Raw genomic sequence first — 20563 nt, forward strand, 5'->3', positions numbered from 1 at the left:
CATATGTCAGTTCTTTCAGAAGTCTTGAATAATATTATTAAGGCCTCTGTTCTTCAGAATAACGAACTCCTAATTCTCTTAGACTTGGTGATTTCCAGCTCAATGGGCTCATTTCCATTAGACCACTCTACTACCCCCCACCTGCACATTCACTGGCCTTACTGAAGACAGAGCAAAATATTCATTTATTTGAGGAGGCATACCTGGATTTCTTATACAGTCAAGAACCTTTTTGTTACTTGTTTGAATTCCTATGATAGGTCTCATTTAACTTGGCAAATCTCACTTTATCTTTACGTTTTCTGCCCCATGAGACACAACCTTGTTAACAAATCCTTCTTCCCCTCTTTTTGGGCTATCCACTCATATAACACTTCTGGAACTAACGACTGATGTTTTTACGTGGATAACACTTTCCTACTGTCTTATCTTTGATATACCTTAATCAGCTTTTACACTTGTAATGAAAATAAAGCTTCCTCTCTGTTGAAACTAGGCAGTGTCTTCAGTTCCGCTGACTTCACTAATTAATTCCACAATTTCCTAAGCTCCTCCTTCTTTGAAATCAAGGCTCTATTATGCTGGCCTACTTTTCAGTAAGGTTAAAAAATTGTGACCTTTCAATCTAAGATACTTTCTATATCCAGGCTTTCTCCAATAACCTCACCACCTAAAACTAAGCCTAAAAAATAGCATCATCTCTGCGTGCATCAATGATTACTCGATGAAGCTCACTGCATCAAGAATATCAGAGGATGATACTGGTCTTCAGTCTTTATATGCAATCTGTGTCAGTTTTCCATTAAGGAAAACAGGTAAAAAATGGGCTGTGATGATGTGTAGGAGCATATTTAATCATGTTTGTGAACCTTGTTTTTTTTGTATTTACATACTCTGATTAAGTATAGTATATAAACCCTATTGCTAATCATTATTTAGTTAATCAATATTGTTTGTGAACCTAATAACACTTTTTCCTCATCATTATACAACAGTTGGAAAACTTGTTCAAGTACCTGTTCTCTGCATCTACTGATCCTCTCAGACAACAAATCCGAATTAGTCTTTTCTTCATCAAGCTCAAGTTCCAGGTGAGATAACTTGTCCTAAGTGGAACAAAGAAAAGTAATTTCAACATACTACTTTCCCATCCTCTTCAGATTGCTAGCAGGGCATACTTCCTTAAACTTCAAGGACTCAAACTGTCTGAGAGACTAGGCTTGGAAAGTGAAATGCCTCTGAAAACACATACAGAATCTAGAAAAAGAGATGGCAGGTAGGTAAGAGTTTAAAGTGAATTTGTTTGTCTGACAGAAGTAAAATAGAAGTTTCATTTCCTTTTTTACTCACTCCCACCAATTTTAAGAAAATAAAAGAAATTCTGTAATGTTTCTAGAGACTCTCTTTAGAATGTCTAAATTGCATAATACCTTTGGAAGACAAGTTTCTTTTCGTATGAGTACAATCGTATGAAAGTGTTTGTTTATGAAAGTCAAATGACAGCTTAGTTTAACTGAACAGTTATGAAGCTAACCCTGTAACAACATAGAATAACAACGTTATTTAGACTTCTGAAATGAATTGATATTAGATGCTAACTAGAACTTACACTTCTAAATACTTTCAAAGTTCTGAGTGACGGGCCTACGAACGAACATAATACAATTTTGCCTGATAAACTCTAGTGAAAATTAATTAAAATTATGAAAGAACAATTGCAATTTAGAAAACAACATGCTACAATAGATATGCTAACAGATCACCTTTAGATACCAGAATAATTCCTGCAGTAGTACTGCATGGATTTGCAACATCAAGTTATTTTGTTTATTCCCAGGCAGAATTCATGTGAAATACCAAAATTATTTTAATCAGTTCTCATAATATACCAACCCTTAAAAATGTCTTTTACCTCCATTAGTTTGATTTGTCTTGCCCGATCATCTTTTAAGTGGTTTTTGGCTTCCAGTTCATACTCCAAGCCTTTCACAGTCTGTTCTAGCAGCTGAGTTTTTGTTATTGCCTCATCCTGAGCTCTCTGGTGGTCCCTCAAGTTTTCTTCCATAAGACGCATCTGAAACAATAAGATTATGGTAATACACTTTATATTGTACTTTCTATAATTAAGTGATGTCAGTAAAGGGGACTGACTACAAACATGACAGATCCGGCAGCATGACAGGAATTGCACTGAGTTATAAATTTTTCACAGCAATTCTTGTTTTATCCACAAGGTGGCACTAGGAAAATAAACTTGGATTAAATATCAGATCTAAAGGGATGCTTCACACGACAGGTTTTACAATGACAATTACACATAGTGGTGTTTTATTTATTTATATATTTTCACCCAGTTACAGCAAGCCAAAATTTTTACAATTTTCTAAATGGTTGTATCTTTGGAACTTTTGTAATATTATTCTTTCCTTTTCAGACTACCAATACTTTACCTTTTCAATAACTATGTAGTTTATATGTCTGAGGCACTTCGATGACAGCATTTTACCAATGACATAATTGCTAACATATATGTATGTATTACATCGACTTTTAGATATAGTAGTATATATCCTCAGAATATAGTCCTCAGTATCTGCTTAGGACAAAAGTTTCCTATTCTAACAACAGCGTGTACTCAATAAAATTATCTAAAACCTTCACAGTACTTTAAAAAAAATATAAGTAGGGAGTGAGGTTTTAGGTGAGACTCTAATCGTTATACCTATACTTGTAACTTAACTTGTGACATGTGTATAATATATGATGAAGGGTTTTTTTTTCAGCATACAGTCTTCTGTGTTCTTTCTCTGTTCAGTCAAATGCTTATTTTAGTGATGAAGCTAAAATAACGTATTAGTTACTGTTTACAGAGTTTGCTAACTATTGCTAAATCCTGACAGGAAAACGTTGGACATCTGCATGACTTGGTGAACAGCTAGTTAAGTGCAGAAATCTGTTTATTAATGGCTTTTCATATGCATTTAATGTTTCAGAATGACATTGGATTGACAACTTTCAAGATTGGTATATTTTGTGTATCCACTGAGAACTTACAAGAGATGCAGCAATGAAGAACTCCCATACTGCCTTGCAAGGCTGTTTCATAATCTTTCTGCCAGAACAAGATGATACTCATGTTGCCATGATCATTACAATCCTCAGCTTTTGATGAGACTCTCAAAAAGAATGTTTTGTGCACTATAACACCTACCCGGGAGGATTCTGACAGACAACAGACTCTTTCACGTTGAATGGAAGACTATCTGTTCGTACTTCTTGTTAAACACAAGAGAGGAAGAGATAATAAAGACTTTCAATTGTCCTGAATATTTAGTCCCTCTAGAGAGACTGCTGTTTAACATGTCTATCCTTTTATTTTCAGATTTTGTTTTCTCTTTTGCAGCTAGTTGCCATACTACATTTTTAAAGCCCTAGGATTTTAAATATTGCCTCATGGAGATGTAGAATTCTACAACCAGTCATATTTTGCCCTTTATATAGTGTTTGGATTATCTTTTTGTAAAATAATGAAGGTTTATTTTGTTCTGAAGTTTTTTCTTTGTATTTGTTTTGTAGTTGTAATAGATAACACTAGAAGTATTTTTCATCATAACTGTAAATATAGTGTGTATACATATTTACACACACACATATACATATCTTTTATTTAACCTGTCTATTCTCATTTATTGAACTTGAGAGCCATGTTCTCAATATCCCAGTTTTATCTTTCACATTTCATTATGAGCCTTCATCCTTTTACAAAGACACTCCATCCCTAAATGGAATAAATATAGAAGGAAGACAGAATAATATATAGGAACTCTACTTTCTTCTATTGCTGTTCTTTTAAATTGAATTTAAAACAAGTTTGTTAAGGGGAGAGGGCAACATAAGAGAAGTTCTGAACTGGAAAAATCAAACTATTAAAAAATTCTACATAGAGAAAACATCTGTGACCAGTGTATTCTCATACCTTTTCCAATTGCAGAACAAGTATATGCAGATATTTAAAAGACTGGATTGCCTTTATGGCAAAATTTACATGCTAAGAGACAGACACTTCAAGACTGTGGTCGATTCTTGGTTGCACAGACACCTTTGTCATTTAAATCTGCAACTTGGCTCACACGAAGGAAGAGGAGAATGTATGTCAACTCCTTTAGAGCCAGAAATTGTTTGGTTTTTTTCCCTAAATAACTGCTGGGGTTTTTTTCCCTAATTCAAGAATATTTCCACATTCTCAATTCCTTCAGTAGCAGGCATTAAAAGAGCAGCAGATCATCAATGGAATCTTCATACCACTTAAGATAAATGCAGTGTTTGACAACTGGACGTATCTGAAATAAACAGGAAAAGCCATTTCCCCGGCAGAAGTAACATGCTGATCATCATCATGAAGAATGAAACTCAAAAGCATGCTGATTGAGATCAGTCTCTCATGATGAAGTACACAAAAGCGTGACAGCAAACATTCATTGTCTTGAAAACTTTCTGAGCTGAATTCTAGGTCAAAGGTTAGAATTTGTCACTGAGTTTATGAGTCATTACCTCATCTTGCATTCTCATGGTTGTCAGGCGTGATTTTTCTACCTCAAGGTTTTTCTCTTTTAATTGCCTCTGCACATCTGCAAGTTCCCTGCGATTTTTCTCCTTGTATTCATCAATCTGGTTCTGAAGTTCCAGAGTTGATGCTCGTGAGACCTCTACCATTTCAGTCATCTGGGGAAAAAAGGACATATATTTTTTTTCCTAAAATAGTGCTCCAAAAAGTTCTATCATGCTTAATACACCAATTGGTTTTTTTTTCCAGCTTCAATATTCAGCTCAGTATTTTCAAATGGAAAATTTATCAAACATGTTCCCAAACAAATGAATTTCTATGCAGAAGTGTGAAAACACAAAACACTAAGGTTATTTTCAAATAGTAGGTGTGGCAGTTCTTCCAGCTGACTGACATAATGAACTGTACCATCACACTTCAGTATATCAATATCAAATTGTACTGTTTACACACAGACGGCAAAATAAGTCTAACACAGTAGTATTCTGAGAATCAGCTGTAAAACTCCAAAATACACATTAGAACTGAACTAAAATCTAGGATCTTGTTTAAACAAAACAGAACTGTTTTACAACAGTATTTTGAGATAGCAGCATTCCAACCACTGTTCCAGTCCTGAAAGCTTTTATTGATAGTCTCTAAGTTAAAGAGACTAATAGTAAAGTTTGCATTTCACTTTCTTTTATTTAAAAAACAGTAATTCTTTGCAATTTGGTAGCTCATTTGCTTCTGTCTGTTAGCTATTTAGATTCCTGCAGCCTCTTTGGAGTGAACTCATACCTCTTCCTGTAACTTTTCAACAGTCTTGTTCAGTTGCCATCGTTCATTCTCCATTTCATTCTTTATCTGCTTTAACTGTTCCTTCTGGTGAGTTTCATCTTTTAACTGCTGAGTTAACTGTTGCCGTTCCTGTGAAATACAATGGATGTTCTCCTGCAGCAGATTAAAAATATATATAATGAAATATAGACTCTCTTTTCTAATGCCTTAAAGGAATGTTATATAACACTCTCTATGCAGCAGTAATACCACCAGCTGTTGTAACATTAAGACAAACCTAAATTAAAAAAGTTTATGGAGTTGCCATTTGCTAGCCAGTATAGGACAAACATTATTTCAGTGATGCAGTGCTTTATCCTTCCTATAAATTCCTAAAACACTGTTGCAACATTTGTAGGACCAAACGTAGACCCTTTTCATGATTCTGTTACATGCAAAGCATACATTCCTCTGCAGTTGCACACATGTCTGTATACATCCCTGTATAACCTGTCAACAAAAGAGGTGTCTTTTGATACAAACAGGAGCTATGGTGGATGCCTAAGAAGTGTATACGTAACCCTAAAACATGCTGGGGGCTAACAGATGTTGTTTTGCAAAGTCTAATTGTATACCACAATTGATTTAGCTGACACCAAAATATTTAAAGAACCTTGAAAAGGTTTAACTTTAGCACTTCAGATCTAAAAGCTGCTGCTTGGGACCCTTCTAAGGTGCCATATTTGAACATGTTATAAAAACCTCATGTGCACCCCCCCCCCCCCCCATCAGCTTTTCACAGATCATTTAACTTTACACATCCTTGAGAAACAAACTGCACAGACACAAATAAGTGAAATACACTGTGGCAGAATAATGGTGCCAGCAGGATGGTGTTCTGCATTTCCAGTGTGCTGAAAGGGGGAGTAAACATCAGAGAAAATCTGGTCACTCTCTTTACTTCAGAGTTAACAACAACAACAACAACAACAACAAAAAAAAAACAAAAAACTACCAACGAAACAAAAAAAATCAATCACTATTAGGAGAAGAAATGTCACCTACTAACTAGCGCAATTGCCAAAGTAATAATAGGTATGAATTACAATATTTGATGCTAACTTTTGCCTGATTTTCAGATATGTAGCAGACTGAGATGCCTAAGATTGAAATTTAGTTTTTTCTCCTTTGAGTTACATTCTGGCATCCTGAAAAGAAAAAAAATCTGTACTTTTCATATATTGCATCTCCCCATTTTCATCAACATATTGTTACTGTTTGTTACTAAGAAGGATGATAAAACACATACTAAGTACATTACCAAAAATTAGAATGGTATAATCAATTATTTTAATAGAAAATGCAATTCCTACATAACTGACCTGTTCCAGGGAGAAATTTCAGTTCTTCTGAGTTTGTTTTTCAGTTAGTTCAACAACAAACTGACAGTGGCAATGCTGCTTCAGAGTATCATGAGAACTGAAGTTCAGGTGCTTCATGCTCTCATTCCCTCACATCTGTTAAAATCTCTTATGTCCATGTCCCTCTTGTGATGCATCAGTATCTATTGAGCCATCCGATGTGCCATGAGAATCACAGGGCTAAGCATTTCCTAGACTCAGTAAAGATCCTATCACTTTCCAGCCTCCGCTTCTGGTAGATCACTTTTATTAGTGACTGGAGAAAGCAAGGGCTTCTCTGGGTACATACATAGTACAAGACTGAAAAAAAATTTACAGCAGTGTTGTTTCTTACCAAATCAACAAGTTTTTAATGCATGATCAGATGATTCACATGCACAAACGTTCTCTTTGGAAAAGTGCATAATAGCTGATTGTTCTCTGGGCTTGATGAATTCTACTTGGCTGGAAATGGTGGTTTTCTTACCTCACCATTCTGCATAACCTTTTTCTCAAAATTTATTTAATAGGTGTCCATATTATGATCTGTATTATTTAAGTAACTATGTCATAGAATCATTTATTCTTCAAATAGTGAAATTACCACTAAAGCATAATAAGGTCCTTGTTGTTTTGCTAAAATATAGCCAGCAGAAAACTTGATAACATAGGTACAGGGTAAAAATATTCCTCATAAAAACTGAGCATTGCAACAGAAATTATCTTTCTTTTAACAAAAACCCTGCATTACAACAGATACTACTTCATTCTTGTAATATTATTCAGGGGAAATAACATGCCATATGTAGTTGCTCATCAGCAATCATTTTCCTTGGGCAACACAAATTAGCATATGGTATTTCCCTTTTCTAGATTAGCTGATAAAAGAGAAAAATACTGATAAAAATTAGCATGCCTAGTGTAACATTAATATTTGAGATAGACTAATATGTCATGCTAGAAACAACTGAACTTCCATTTATATCACTTTTCTTAACTCAGGTTTTAAAAAGCGTGATGCAATGGCAATGTTGCTACCGACTATCCAAATCCCGCAGTTTCCTCAGAGTCTAGCCTTTCAATACACTACACTGAATTTCAATATTTGAAATTTGGGATGTCCTATAGGACAGCTTCAATAGTCAGCTCAAGTATAACCTCTAATTTGAGTCCCCTTCACACACAAAAATCCTTGCATACTTTTCACTGGAATTGGCTGGCCTGTCAGTTACAGTGTAACTGCAAGTGAAGTAAACAGTTTGTCAGTTGCTAATTTAAAGCCAATCTGTAGTGGCAATTAATTACTTCATGAAGAAGCTTAGGTGTTATTTCAGTGCAAGTGAGGCTAACTGTAAATCAGTATTTCTTAATTTCAGGTTGGTGGACAGACAGTGGTCCAGAAGACAGGGAACCGTAAAATAACAATAGAACACACTCACTTTTCCACCTACCCAGAGAAGAAAAGAAAACAGAATGGGGAAAAACAAAAGTACTAACTTGTTCTCATAGTAACCTATAAGATTATTGCAATACTTGGTTATTTTTACACAATATTAGTTGAACCTTCTCTTTACAAAATTAGTAATTTATTTCTACTGATAACTGAAAATTTAGAATGTATTTCAACTTACAGTGGTCTGCAACACTAGTTCTATGTACCTACCATTATTTATCACAATGAAAAGATAAGTTTCATATTCTTCCACCCATGGAAAGGATCCTGTATTCTGATTGTTTAACTTAAAAAGCGCAGAATGCTTGGCTCTGCCACTCATAATGTTGGTATAATTGATATTTTTTAATATATTGCAGTACCATATATGCTATGGTTAAGGTGCATAATAATTATATTAAATTATTTCCTTTCCCAAGAGAGTTCTCAAGAAACTTCCAAAAATCTTCTCAACCTTGCATAAATGTTAAGATCTATTTCATTTCCTGAAAGAGTAGACTACATAGAGGAGGCTACCCTAAAAGAGAGGTTATAACACAGCATGAGATACTACTAAAAATGCTACTTGCTTGACAATGCACAAAGAAAATTTCAAGATGTACTGAGGCTGACTTTAGACAAAAGCATTAAAACAAATTGTCTATAATAATTAAGTGTATTCCAGCTGTAACTTTTCTGAATAGAAATCTGGGATGGAGGAGGAATAGATTTGATTATGTTTACAGTAACTGTTACAATTCTGTTCATATTGTCATTGTCTTTCTCATGCTAGTCCACCATTCAAAGCAATTTGTATTATGTAAAAAGCAAGATGGGCCAGTCAGGAATTAAGTTTCCACTGTGATAGGCATTATTACTGTGCCAAAGTTTGTCGTCTAAATTGTCAAAGGTAACACAAGGCCAAATCAGCCTACCGCACAACATTATTCATCAAAACAAGCAAAAATCTAAAGACAGAAAGGCTGAATTGTTCTTAACAAAAGGGACTGCTGATTACATCCTGAAGTCCATTAGTGCTCATATCTGGTGGACAAGAAGAGTGTAGAATCAGACAGGATTAAATTTGGTGTGCCAGAAATTAGACAGAAGTTGTGAATAAAATGACAAGACAAACTCTTCTGTCACCTCTCCTACATTTCTTTAATTTGGAGATCCAGTCTGGAGGCAGCATTACTTGGCATGATGCCCTGAAGAATGCATAAACAGAAAAGACAAACACACTTTTCAAGAATTTTGACCCACAGCTAATCAAGACGCAGGAGATGCATATGGTGCATTGATTCATGTTGTGCAGGAAGGTCAAGCCAGACTGCGACAGAAGGGAGTTCTTAGAGAATAGTGTTAAATGCAAGCCGATGATGAGCAATGGGCCATCTATTGTGATTGTGTAAACTATCAGCGATACACACAGGCAAATTTGGAGAATGAGTGAGGTAGAACATATAAACAGATTTAAAAAGAAAAAAAAAAACCACCAACCTAAAGCCTCAGATGAAACACTTATTGAAGTAGTTACAAGGAAATCCAGCTTAAAAACATCATTTTGTAGAAACAAAACTTCTTTACCCATACTGTTAAAACCTTACATTCTTGAAGCACATTCCATTTTAAAGACATAGTACTATTTTCTTGTTGTTATTTTTCTCTTTTTACTATAATTAACTGAACCATGAGAACATGCTGGTTAACACAATCTCCCCTTGGTTTATAATCCACTTACAGACAAGTTTCATTTTCAGATTTTCAGAACAGTAATGTAAAATTTGTGTTTAAGACAACAAGGGAAAACATCTGTCCAATTAAAAAAGGGTTGCTACAAATGTACATGTAAGGGTTGCTACAAATGTACATGTACCTCACTTTTGAGTCGGACTTGTTTGGCAGAATCACTTAAAAACTTTGCTTCTAGAAGCAAAACTAAGAGAATTCTAAACTATCTGATACTGTAGAAATAGATGCTTCTTTGGTACAAGTAAAAGGTGAATTACAAAGAGGAAAAATTAGGTTTGCAACTTTTTCAGATACAGAATAAGATGTCAATAAGAAGAGTTTTAAGATTTATACACATTCATCTCCTTACTAAACAGATCTGAATTTTCATTCCATCTGAATCGTTCCATCTTTACTCAAGCAAGATGGAAAGAGGACTTCATACAGAGTTTAAGAGGTTGCAAGTCCTAGTGATATGTGTTAAATTTCTCTGGTCTAGTGATGAAATATACTAGTTCTATGCCACATTTGCAAATAAGATAGGTTCCTAAAAAATAAAAAGATAAGCCAATTTCCTGATATTTGTCTACTACCACTATTTTTATTTATATCACAGTACAGCTTTTTATTGTTTTACATGTAAATACCTACATACAACCAGAGCTGAATGATCACTCAAAATAATAAAACAAATTTATAAAACCTTAGGCAGTTTATTTTGAAATTGTATTAGATGCATGGAAGTTAAAAAAAAAAAAAAGAAAAAAAACCACGAACACTTTAGCAAGAAAACAATTTTAATTAGACGATGCTATGCTTTCAGGAAACATTTGAACATTGCAGTGAGGTCTGGACTTTAAAACAAACTATACTGCAAAAAGAATGAGATGTTACTCTGCAGAAAGCAATGCTGACTCAGGTAAACAAACAGGAAATGTAAAATTTAAATATTCCAAATTGGTTTTATTCTTACCTGCATATCTTCTAGTCGGCTTTCCAAAGACCTTTTTAACACTACCAATTCTACTGCCTCCTTTTCAGCATGTTTCAAAGCTGCTTCTAATTGTTCCTTCTCTTCCTGCAATGATACAATTTGATAAATTTAGAAATAGTGGCAAGACCTTTAATGTGACAAGTAAACTGAGCTACAAAGTATGTTCACTCTGGCCTATTACTGATCTCCCCAGTTCCAAGCTGTGACTTGCTTTTACACTGGTTTTCACTGGGGAAATCTTTCCTATACAGGTCAACAAACAGCATCTGCTTCCTGACAACCTGCTGGTTTTTCTTAATCTTCCCAATGACATTGCCCATCCTCCTCTTTGTCAGTTTTACTTCGACAATGTATCCTTTGCAAACAGGAAGAAGACTACTTAAGGGGCTTGTTTTCTTAACTTACCTCATATCTCCTTATTTTTTCCTTCATTGAATCTTCTTCTCCTTTCATAGTATCAATTTGTTTCTGCAACTCTTCAATTTTACTCTCTAGCTCAACAACTGTTCTCTTCAACTGTGTGTTTTCCTCAGTCAGCTGTTTGAGTTGATTTTCTATACTATTTCGTGCCTCTTGTGCAGCGTTTCTTTCACTGGCAAGGACAGCAGCACTCTAGTGAAAACAAATTATGTGATGTTTAAAAAGAAATAATAATTGATGCTGTTTTCCAACAGAAGTTTCATATGGCACCACAGCAAATACAGCTAGGATATAGCATTAAAGTATCAGCAAAGAATTTAACTTAAAGTCTGTATGCACTACAAACATGTATTTTTATTAGTCATATTACTGTGGGAGAATACACAAAGAGCATTTTTTTTTTCCTCAGGCATACCTATGTGCTAAAGTAACATACAATACCTGAACAGTCTCATACCTGCCATCTCATATTTTCACCTTAACATCTTCTTTATTGCCCTAAAATATTTTTGTTACCAAATCCCACTGTTAAGCAATTCAAAGTAATCTAAAAAAGTTAACAGACATCAAAAGCCATATGGACCTTTAAGGAAGAACATATTGATGAAGGGTGCCTTCCATAGCAACACAAAATTTAGGCAGTCTCACCTCACTGCTTATTCCAAGCATTAACATATAACACACTACATCCATGCAACTATTTGTGGGGCTGCAGAGTAAATCAACTTAGGGAACAGGATCAACTGTAATATATACACAGAGATAAATATAAAGAGATCTTGACATGGGGCGGCGGGGTGGGGCAGGGAGACTGGAATAAAGCCCCAATCCATTTCAAAACATGGTCCCACAAAGTGTTGTGCCAGCACAGAAGAGCAGAAGGTGAGCAGGCATGAAGAAGCAATAGAGACTGGAAGTACCTTTCAATGGTATTGGTGCAGCTCTACCTGCACATCATACAGCCCACACTTGGGGCTGTACTTACTCAGTAGAAGTTCTGCTTGGTTTTCAGTTACTGCCTGAGGAGCTACTGAGTTCAACTTGTATCCAAAAATATATACTTTGTATTTTTTCAGAAACTCAGATCAATATATAGCACAAAGACAAATTATAATAAACTCATCATCACAATTCATCACATGTGGTGATAGAATTTTTTTTTTTGTCAGGGCAACTGGCTGCAGCATGTAACTTTTCAGAGCTAATCATCACCTTAGTCTCACCACTTACCCTCTCTAAAATACGCTACCATTTACTGTGGAAACCATGAGTGGAAGTATGTGTCTATATTGTTATACTATCTATACTGTTATGCTATAACACAGACCAAGTATGTACTTGTAAACATTTAATTCTACAGAGTAAAGAGCTGGAAGGATTTAATCTTCGCTTTTCATTGACTTGTCAGTCAGAATACTCTCCAAAGAACATAAAAGAATCCGAGATAGAATTTGTGGTTCTTGCTGTTAGGCATTCAGGGTCTGATACAAAGCAATACTCTGTACAAAGATCTGGTTCTCATATATAGGCCCACTACCTTCTACATTAAGACCTTAAACAATAGTAGGAACACCAGAACAGACATACGAGTCAATCTAGACTGGTATTCTCTCCAGTGGCCATGGACAATGGACAAAAAGAGGAAGACCTACTACAGGGTGAGCCTTTCCCCATTACACACTCCCAGCTCTCACTGTTTTTTCCTCCATGAATGTATCATCCATTAATTTCTCTAATCTTGTTTGAATCCATTTATACCTTTGGCCTCTACATTATCTGGTGACAATAGGCAATCACATATTAATTACTGGAGCATAATATCTTTGCATGTGAAATTGTGTTTATCTGGGTGAAAACAAAAGAAATCCTACAGAGTAGCTTGCTAAGAAATTATTTTGTGAAACATTTTATGAAAGCATGAACACCAATTTTTAGTTATGCTATTTTTGATTGTAGCTCCCAATTTTCCCCACCCCAGAATAAGCAAAGTTATATAAAAGGGTGTTTACAAAGTGCACCCTCACTAGATTGTTTTCTAGGAAGCAGCAGCTTTAAAATCATGCAAATTAGTTTGATAAAGCCGTAACTCAGAAAACAGACTGTCTACAGGGTCAATGAACTTATTATACAAAAACTGGCAGCATAAGCAGGCTGACAAGTTCTAGTCTTTTGAAAATACTGAAAAAACTTGTTCTTCTAAGTACACGACTAGTTAAAAGCTCTGAAATAAATCTCTGTTGATGCTTTAAGTTCTCGCATACTGAAATTTCAATAGCATTTATATATTCCTTTAATTTTTACTTTTTGCATACAGCAAAGTTTTACTAATTAGCAAGCACTCTACCAGTGGCTCCTTTTTGTCTCATTTCCCCTTTCTGGAGCGGAGTGAAAGCAGCTGAGGCATGCTGGGGAGTTCAGGGAAAGGAATGTTGATTTGTCTGTTCTTTTTCATCCAACTGCCTACACAGGGCTGCACAGTAAGAGAGGACTGCAGCAGACCCACACTGTACCTGAAGATCCCACTACCTCACCTACCATGGTTTGCTCTGCTTTCCCAACACAGGAAGCATTATTTACTTAGAAGTACGGGCACATACATACAAAAGCAAACAACTAAACAAAACCCCCAGATCTACATACATAAATAGGTTAAATACATATATATATATATATATATGTATTAATGTGTATAACAGGTTCAAAATTAAGTTCGGCCTACACTGATGCAGTTATATCTAGAGATCTGCTCCAGTCTGCCTTTTGCTGTATGTATCTTAGGATACCGTTCCAGTCATTAAAATTAAACTAAACTGGTATTCTCTTTCCTTTTTCACTGTGTATTTCAGTAAGTTAGCAAGATGCTAGGAAAATATATATGAAAGGTAAAGAAGTAGAAAGGGCAAGTTGCAAGTATTATCTTTATTAACCTAATTTAAAATCTTGGAAATAAGTAAATATATAAGTAAAACCTGCCTAAAGTTCCAGCTGCCTGAGTGACCAGCACTTAACCAGCAGATCTCCACAGGTCTCTAATGACCTTGGCATCACTACAAGTGTTACACCTTCACATGAATAAACTGTCCCCAAAGAAATTCTCTGACATGTTAAGTACAAAATTCCTTTCTTTCACCTGGAAGGGGTACGTCTTAAATATACACACTCACACACACATGCTTTTTCAAGATTGTAGGAAAGCTCTCTTAGTATACATGCGGAGCTTTACTGTATTGTAGTTGGAGAGTGGTCATTTTTCTTACGTATCTTCTTGGGAGAGCAGGAGAAATTTTCTTCACAATGCACACTTCACTGTACACTATTTTTTCAACATCTTTTCAACTTGTTTCAGATAAGACTGCAAAGAAACACAGGAGTATCTATCCTATCAGTTTACCTTACACAATTGTACCATACACATAAGGCATGGAAGATCACCTTCAGAATATCATTCAGGATGATATTACAAAAAACAATACACAAGTATCTTCAATTTGATAGTGGAATTTAAACAAAGTCAAACTACACAAATACAATTTAGATGTTCTTTGAGTACAAAATGCACACATAGCATCACTTCTCCAAAAAAGTCAAATGACACAGCTGGGTTTAGATAGAAAAAAAGCCTATATTCGTTTATAACCAGTGTCATAACAATTGCATGCAGAGCTCTTCACTGGCATAAATGAAGCTTCTGGATTATGATAGCTTTTGGCAATACATGCCATATCCTGTAGCATATTGCCACACAAAGTTAGGCTATCAAAAAACTCCACGACTCTTCCCTTCTTGTATTCTCCACTGTTGGTCTCATCTGGCAACCCACGTCACCTTCTACTTCCCCTCCAGGTCTTTTCTTGGGAAGACAGGTGAATATGATAGAAAAGAGCCTAGGTATCACTAGAAAGGATATGCAAAGAAAACAAGCACTGAAATGTACTTCTGACAGATCTCGTAGCAGCAACGTTAGGGGAGAGAGATCTCAATCCATATATTGAACAGTTACATAAGGTTCAAGCCAGAGGCTATTAAATCACTGCTGAAGCAGAAATAGATTGTTACATCCTTTCACTATGGAACCCTACCACACAGTGTACTCAACAGCCCCAAGCAACCAGAAGGCAATATTACTCACATAGAAACCATACATTAAATTTACCACTCTGTCGTTAGAGATGGCCCACTATATTTTGCATAAAATACCCCTAATAAAACATGCCAGTAGAAGATATGAAAGCCACTGCACTGAAATTACAGAGGAATTACTATGTGCGTTGATAAATTTTGAATGCCATTTATTGCACTTCATAGGCTAAAACTGAAAGTGGCAAGAGCATAGACAGTTTAAACTGTACAACAGATGGTATTTGCTAACAGCCAGCAGTAATCCTGTTCTCTTTGGTTCTGTCTACATGAGCAAGAAGGCACAGCTTTCATTTAAAATTCAATGAATAGCTCACACATTCAAAAAAGGAGTTGAAAGCTGTTTGCAAAAGCATTGAATTAGAGTGGGTTAGAGTGATGAGGATGAAAGCAGAAGGATAATTGAACGCTATAGGGCTAGTAAGTACAAATGAGGAAAAGCCAGAGAGGGAGAACTCACATGTACAGATTAGGCTGTGGATCCATATCCTTCAGTCCACACACGACTTATTTGTAATGGTGCTGTACATAAACAGTGTGAGTCACCAAAAGGTCCCTACGGCTTAATGACACTACATCAATTAATGACTCCTGTTGGTACCCATTCATAAATCCTCTACATTGCTACATTTAATATTTGGGGATGTTGGTTAGTTTTGGCAATCATTTTAAATAAGTTTATATAAATTTAACCAACGGTAACAGAACTGGGTAAAGGTCACAAAGTAATGATTTAAGTTGAATATGAAACATTAACAAACATGCCGTTAATACAACATGATCTTTAGTTCACAAATTGTGGATCAGCCTCTTCAGAGATTTGAAATGATATTAGGTACATAAACACATACAGGGCATATAACAGACAAAGCTGGTTAAACAGGACTCTTGAAGACAAAAGCTGGAATTAAATACTGTATATTCATATTTTCCATACAAAACCAAACCAAAACATACAAACAACAAAAAAACCCACCCCACCCCCCCAAAAAAAGAAAGGAGAAAAAAAAAATTTTGTATCAAGCATTGAAGTGGGCTCTTTGGATCTTAAAATTAACATCTCAATTCTAAGACTGCAGTTTCTTCCCTATGATATATAAAACGTGCTGATTTCTTTTTACTCCCACTTGCTAGTTGTGGCAGAATGTTTTACTAAACCAACTTTTTACTATAGTATATTATGGAATTATACTTATGTAAGGTAAAAACCCTATAGCATTTTCCTTGTTACGTTTGTTTGCCTGAACTTGCTTTGTCTTTCTTTTCAATCTGTTTGTCCTCACTTTGTCTTCCGGGGCATTCAGTGCCTTCTATTCCCTATGTTTAGCCTGTTTCACATTCATATTTCCATCTCTTCAAACTCTGAAGGAATAATACCTTCCTGTTAATACCCACATCCTTGCAGACTTCTTAAACACACTCATACTTTCTTCTCACTTATTATTCTTGAATACATGAAATATCTTATTATGCTTTCTCAAATTTTATCCTGTTTAAACTCATAATTTAAGACTGAGCAAGGTTTATCAGCAGACTTAAACTACAGAGATTAGGTAAAAGAAGCTGAAAATGGGTTGCAAATTTCAGAAAAAAAAGCTGAAAAAAGAAAAAGCAGCTTGTCTAGAAGAAAGAAAACATAGCTGTAATGATGAGGTCCCACAATACAAAGTCCTCTGTGACTGCCTGAAGATAAGCTTCTGCATTCTGACATTGTCATTGTGCCATACTGCCCATGCAGTAGCTTTACCTATTAGCCCAGCAGTGGACTCAAACCACCACGCATAAAACAAGTTATCAAATCCTAAAAGAAAGGTCCACTGCAAAAAATCAGTTTCTGACCACATAAAAAGATCATACATGGAAGAAAATAATCTATGGCAGTCAATAACCACTGAAATTTTTTAATAGTTCTCACACATTTTAATTCTGAAGCTTAAAGGATTAGCCAATCCGCTTGAGAACAAGTCAAGAGTTTACAGTGAGAGAGGCTGTTCCTGCAGAAATAAAGGAGTGCTGCAGAAATGAGTGAGGCAGTAAGAGAAAGGACAGTTTCACAGCTAAGGTACTCAAATACAGCCCTAGAGAATCTGGAGTCTATTCTTGTCTCTGCCAGAGAGCTCCTGAGGCAAGTCACTCAACCAAAACTTTCCAGAGGGGATCAATAACTGCATGCTCCTTAATTTCCTTGGTGCTTGATTTGAGACACTAGGGTTTGGTTTCCGAAGTCTTGAGTGCACAGTTACAACTGAAGTCAGCAAAATTGCACCCTGAATATATCAACGACTGTATAATGGTGAACGTTATGTTAACCTAGGCACCTCAATTTTAGCATGCACAACTAATGGACCCTTTTGACAGCAATCTCTCTACCTCTTACGTTCCTGTACTTAATACAGGGAATAATATTACTCATGAACTTGCAGCTATGCTGAGAAAAGGAATTAAAGTTTGTGAAATAATCAATATAATTCTTTCTTCAGAAGAAGTTTTTAATAGCATGAGTGCAGGAACAGACTAAAATCTGAAAAACATCGATAAATTAAATATTCTAATATTGTGTTTAAGTGAGTACAAAGCTACTTTTAACTCACAACAGATGGATGAGAAGAAAGTGAGAGAACACATGCACATATGTATGTGTACTACTTGATTTCATATGTACACCTGATTTATAACGTTTTACCTAGCGTTGGTCTGCTTATCTGAACCCACATAGTCACAGCTGCTGGAGTTCATATGCATGTGGCATTTAGTTTTCAGCTTTGGGCCTAAGGAAGTTACTCTCCCATAAGGGAACTTCTGCAGTGAAATTCAATTCCCTTACTTCTCATCCTGCTCCTTTCAGGTGTTTTGCCTAACAAGAAATTAATCTAATAAAGTTTGGGTTTGTGTCCTTGTATATAGTTGTATATGTTTCCAGAAATATTTTAAAATATACTAAAATTAGTCAAGAACAAGTTTAAATAAAGCAATAAATATTGTTCCAACTCCTTTGTTGCAGAAATCTCAGTAAAGCAAGTATATTTATATACTATTCTACTCTCATCTTTGGTGCAAGCAGTGAACAGATTTAAAGAATCAAAGACGAAGTTCAGTTTGTACAAAAGGCATCAAAATCCTTCCCATCACTCATTATTGTGTATACCCAAAGAAACTGGACAGAACACACAAACAGGGTCCTCGAGATGCAAATGAAATATTCTATTTCAACCTGAATACAGCAAAAAACCTCTTGGATAGGAATGCAGAAAATGTTCTGTGGCTCCACACCTTTTTTTTACCACACCCTCAACACTGGCAAAGACATGAGAGTGGTTGTGTAACTGATCATTAAAAAATGGTTTTGGCTGACTTCAGTGTTTCAGCTGGTGAAATTCCCCTTTGGCAGTGAGTGCACAGTACAGGACCTTTAGAGTCCTTTTACAAAATACAGGAAGAGCTAAAGTGAGGGGAAGCAAAGTATCTAATTCACAGCTTATTAGAGTTGTTAAATTTTGGCTAGATTCAACATTTATAAGGCACAACTCCGCCAATTTTTCTAAAAACCTTTACATTTCCTTTCAGAATCAAGTTCAACTGAGTAAAACTGAATTCAACCAATTAACTGTTTGTTCGTTAATTGCCACACTTGAAATACAACGCTAAAGAACAAATCTCCATTCATAATGAGCTAGATCACAAATAGAAGGTTTTTTTAATGGAAGTAACAGACTTTCAAATATTCTTTCCATATTCATACTTGTGGAATCAAAGTAGATCCCAGTATAATCTTCCAAAACCTTTTGAAAAAAGGGAAATGGTGTGGCTGCTCCACTTCATTCTCTTCCTGGTGTGGAACACTTAAGGTATCAAGGAAGATATTGTCTGCTGAAACCAACTCTAAAGTACTCATGGGCCACCTTTTTAGGTTGATGCTGGACTAGTTGTTTAACTTCTTGAACTACATGTAACAACTTTCATGTGGCTTCAGGGATTCCGATCTACCCAGATTCCTCAGATGATCCTGAAGGGGTAGCAGAGATGGAGATATCAAAATCCCTTTCTATTGTCTTTCCCTCTCCTTTTTGTATATAAACAAATAAAGTTTAAATAAAACAACTCAACACTGATTTCTCTGCGTAACATGGAGGTGATTTCCAAAGAAAAAAACAAAACCAACCTACACCCAAAGACTGACACCCAAGGAAAAAAGACAAACATAGTGAGTCTCAACATAGGGAGAGCCCTTTTAATTGTAATCCTTATTAGCTCCTTTAGTAAAGAGGGCTTCTGAAATCAGTGTTATTCAGGTGTAGTCATCTAGGTTTTAAAGCTCATGAATGCAAGTAACAGGTCTTTATTTCTGTTTGTAGTTCCGGTATTTTTCCCCACTGTGTATCTTCAGGCAATTCTTCTAACCTCAGACACTGTTTCTTAAAGCAGTTGGAAGTAACATTGGATAGCATGGATAATAAAATCTCATACCTCTAAAAAAGGAATGCAAAAAACTTCTTAAAAGCAAAATGGAGTGTTAGGGTGCCTGCCCCCCACCCCTCAAAAAACCCAACACAAGCAAAAAAACCCAAGCTTCTGGAGAAGAGGTTAAATGGCCCTAAACAGCTTTACTTAGTGCTTTCTACCTTACATTGATTTATTAATTCTTCCCGTCATCTCAAAATGAGGCTCAGCCTACTTTAACACATGACTATGCCTTTGAAGTTAACTATTATTAGTTACCTATTAAAAGGGTCAGTGTGTTTTCATCTCTTGGTTGAGGTACGCTGCACCCAACTCGAATCCTCAGCTGTACTTCAAGAGATTATTCAGTAAAGCAAGTGCACAATTTACAAGCAAGTCAGACTGTCTTTCCTTCTGGTTTCAGTTAGAGCCATTCTATTAACTGGTTAAAAATTATTCACTTGTGACAGTTTAGAGACAAGACTTGTTTTCTTGCAAGGTCATTTTCAGTGATCTAAACGGTATCATATCCTCAATATCATTTCCAAAACTATTTAGGTTTTCATTTATGAGATGTAATGGAAGATATAAATGCCTACATTTTGAAATTGAGAATGCACCCCTTTTTTACACAGAGCATATTAAACAAAATTTCCCCATATAGGCATCACCTAACATTTACACAGTTA

General features: G+C 35.6%; 1 protein-coding gene across 1 annotated transcript in view; it reads right to left on the reverse strand.

The window, feature by feature from the left end:
- The window catches only part of CGNL1 (cingulin like 1), a 62106-nt gene that overhangs the window by 11709 nt on the left and 29834 nt on the right, over nt 1–20563 (reverse strand). Inside the window, 6 exon segments of the mRNA XM_068410783.1 lie at nt 1017–1106; nt 1913–2074; nt 4552–4722; nt 5345–5497; nt 10860–10964; nt 11286–11492. Coding sequence (XP_068266884.1) covers nt 1017–1106; nt 1913–2074; nt 4552–4722; nt 5345–5497; nt 10860–10964; nt 11286–11492 — 888 coding nt within the window.

Source organism: Nyctibius grandis, chromosome 11, assembly GCF_013368605.1.
Source record: "Nyctibius grandis isolate bNycGra1 chromosome 11, bNycGra1.pri, whole genome shotgun sequence".
NCBI lineage: Eukaryota > Metazoa > Chordata > Aves > Nyctibiiformes > Nyctibiidae > Nyctibius > Nyctibius grandis.